The sequence below is a fragment of the Frankliniella occidentalis genome, unplaced genomic scaffold (assembly GCF_000697945.3).
Source record: "Frankliniella occidentalis isolate FOCC.00 unplaced genomic scaffold, Focc_3.1 Scaffold271, whole genome shotgun sequence".
Taxonomy (NCBI): domain Eukaryota; kingdom Metazoa; phylum Arthropoda; class Insecta; order Thysanoptera; family Thripidae; genus Frankliniella; species Frankliniella occidentalis.
Window position 1 is genome coordinate 96,532 of NW_026267397.1, and position 2,212 is coordinate 98,743.

General features: G+C 43.9%; 1 protein-coding gene across 5 annotated transcripts in view; it reads left to right on the forward strand.

Annotated features, from left to right (window-relative positions):
- Window positions 1-330, forward strand: part of LOC127750847 (uncharacterized) — a 7,467-nt gene extending 7,137 nt beyond the window's left edge. For all 5 annotated transcript variants that reach the window (XM_052273436.1, XM_052273437.1, XM_052273438.1 and 2 more), the window contains one exon: window positions 4-330. In XM_052273436.1, the coding sequence (XP_052129396.1) occupies window positions 4-141 (138 nt within the window). In that variant the 3' untranslated portion in view covers window positions 142-330. The remainder of the gene's footprint in view (window positions 1-3) is intronic.
- Window positions 331-2,212: the final 1,882 nt, after the last annotated feature.

Below are 2,212 nucleotides of genomic sequence, written 5' to 3' on the forward strand. Positions count from 1 at the left end.
CAGGCACCCTCGACGGCAACATCCACTCAGGCACCCTCGACAGCAGCACCAAGCAGCTGCACTCGTGCAAGTAGCAGTATGACTGTATTACTGCTTGCGGTATTAGGGCTTATGCTGGCACTTTCACGCTCTTCTAAGTAGTTCATCCACCGTATTGACGATTGTTCAATCATTCAGTAAATTTTAGGCGCAGCCCTCAGGCCGGCCTTTTTTTTTTTTTGGATTTTTAAATATTGCTGTATAACCTTTCAACAAATAAATAGGTTGGAACCAACTACTGCCAGGTAATTCTGCTGTCTAATTCAAAAATAAAAATCTCAACAACTGGAACATTCTTTTATTGCGCAGTACATCTTTAACTGTGTGTACCGAAGTTTGTAGAATATATACTAGGTAGATGTACGCCAGACCACGTCTCGCGTAACAGGCTTCGCGATATCTCACGAAACACTGTTGCGCTGCGACGCGCCTGGCATACATCTACCTAGGCCTGCGGCGCTGACACCCGAGTCGGATAGCGCCAAAATGTACACAAGGATAGGGCCTCCGGCCCATCAACTTCCCGTCACTTTGACCAAGCATGCAGGGTTCAGGGTTGTACATTTTTTCGCTTGTTTCCATCAAAATTTCCCTGTGGCCCCTAAACGGTTAAAGATAGAGACAAACGGACGAAATTTTCGCCCACAGGGCTCTATTGTGATGAGTTACTCCTTAGGAAAGTGCAAAAAAATATTTGAAAAACAAATATTTGTGGGACCTTTGGTTTTTGATTTTTTTTAAATCCAATTTTTGATCTAGAATGCTCCTCTTCGAACTTGATCTGTCTTTTTATGATACAAAACGACCCTGAAAATCCCAGGTCGCTAGCTCAATTCGTTCTCGAGTTATCGTGCGCACAGACACACAGACAGACAGACGGACAGACAGACGCGAAACTTTTTGATCACTGGAGTAATAGGCTTCGCTAATCGCTCAGCCAATAACATTTTGCCAGATTCCTTCTAATTTATAGATGTTAGATAACACACCTATGAAAAACTGTTCCACCAGGGACGGATTATGAAAGCAGATGATACACACTCGGGACAGTTTCTTCTTTGAGTTTCGGTTCGTCACGGTAAACAAGCTTGGCCTACCCATCAGGAACTGTTTAAAAAATTCTGGATTTTAAAGGAAATGTTGAGCTAATTTTTGGGGCAGGTGGTGCTGTTAACTGTTTTTACAGCGAAGTTGTGAAATTACAACAGTATGCCATAAAACTAAATAAACGGTCATTCCATAACATTTGACACATTTACGTTCCAAAAACTACAAGTCGCAAAATGTTAGTACCTTCAAATATTGGTCTATGGGCTAACTCGACAAAGTCGAATCCTTTGGCTGAAAATTTCGTCCGTTTTGCTCTATCTTGTACCGTTTGGGTGCTAGGGGGCATTTCTTGGCGTAAACAAGGTGAAAATGACCTAATAATGGTCTATCAAATCGTAAAAGAGGTTTCATATCAAACAAGCAGCCCCGTCCTTCCGCCAAACGAAGTTGTCGGCTTCTCTTCGCTGCGCCGGGAACTAAGTTCGGCAGGGGCCGGCCTGCTTGGCCTGCCGGCGACGATGGTCAGGCCTGCGGCCCGACCATTTCAGTCACGCGATTTACTGAAGAACATTATCAAATAATGTAGCGTGCATCCGATTTGTCTATACCTTTGTTAGTACCCTCGTTATAATTTTCTTTAAGAGGGGATCTTAAGGTTCACTCCTAGAAAACGAAACGCCTACGGCAAATCCTGGCAACCACCCCTAAAGGGCTAAAAGGGGGTATCAAAAAAATGGGGTAGGTCAAAAAAGTCGGAAGAAAATAATTTTTTCATGATCTCCTTAGGGTTAACTCGTCAAAGTAGAGCCCTACGGGCGAAAATTTCGTCCGTTTTGCTCTATCTCGATCCGTTTAGGCGCTGGAGGGTCTTTTTTTAACGAAAATAAGCTAAAAATTGCTGTAGTGAACAATAATTGTAGAAGAAGGCCCAAAACCGCAAATGAGGAAAGAAACTCCCCCCACCCCCACCCCAAAAACCGTTTTCTAAGCAGAAGGGTGGGTTGTAGTCGCGGTCCTTAACCGTTACATCCGTTTCTCGTGTCTACGGGGCAAATTTTAAGGACGACGGACTTTGTGGGCCGAAGGCCCGTTACATCAACCGATTATGTTCTTCCGCAAATCG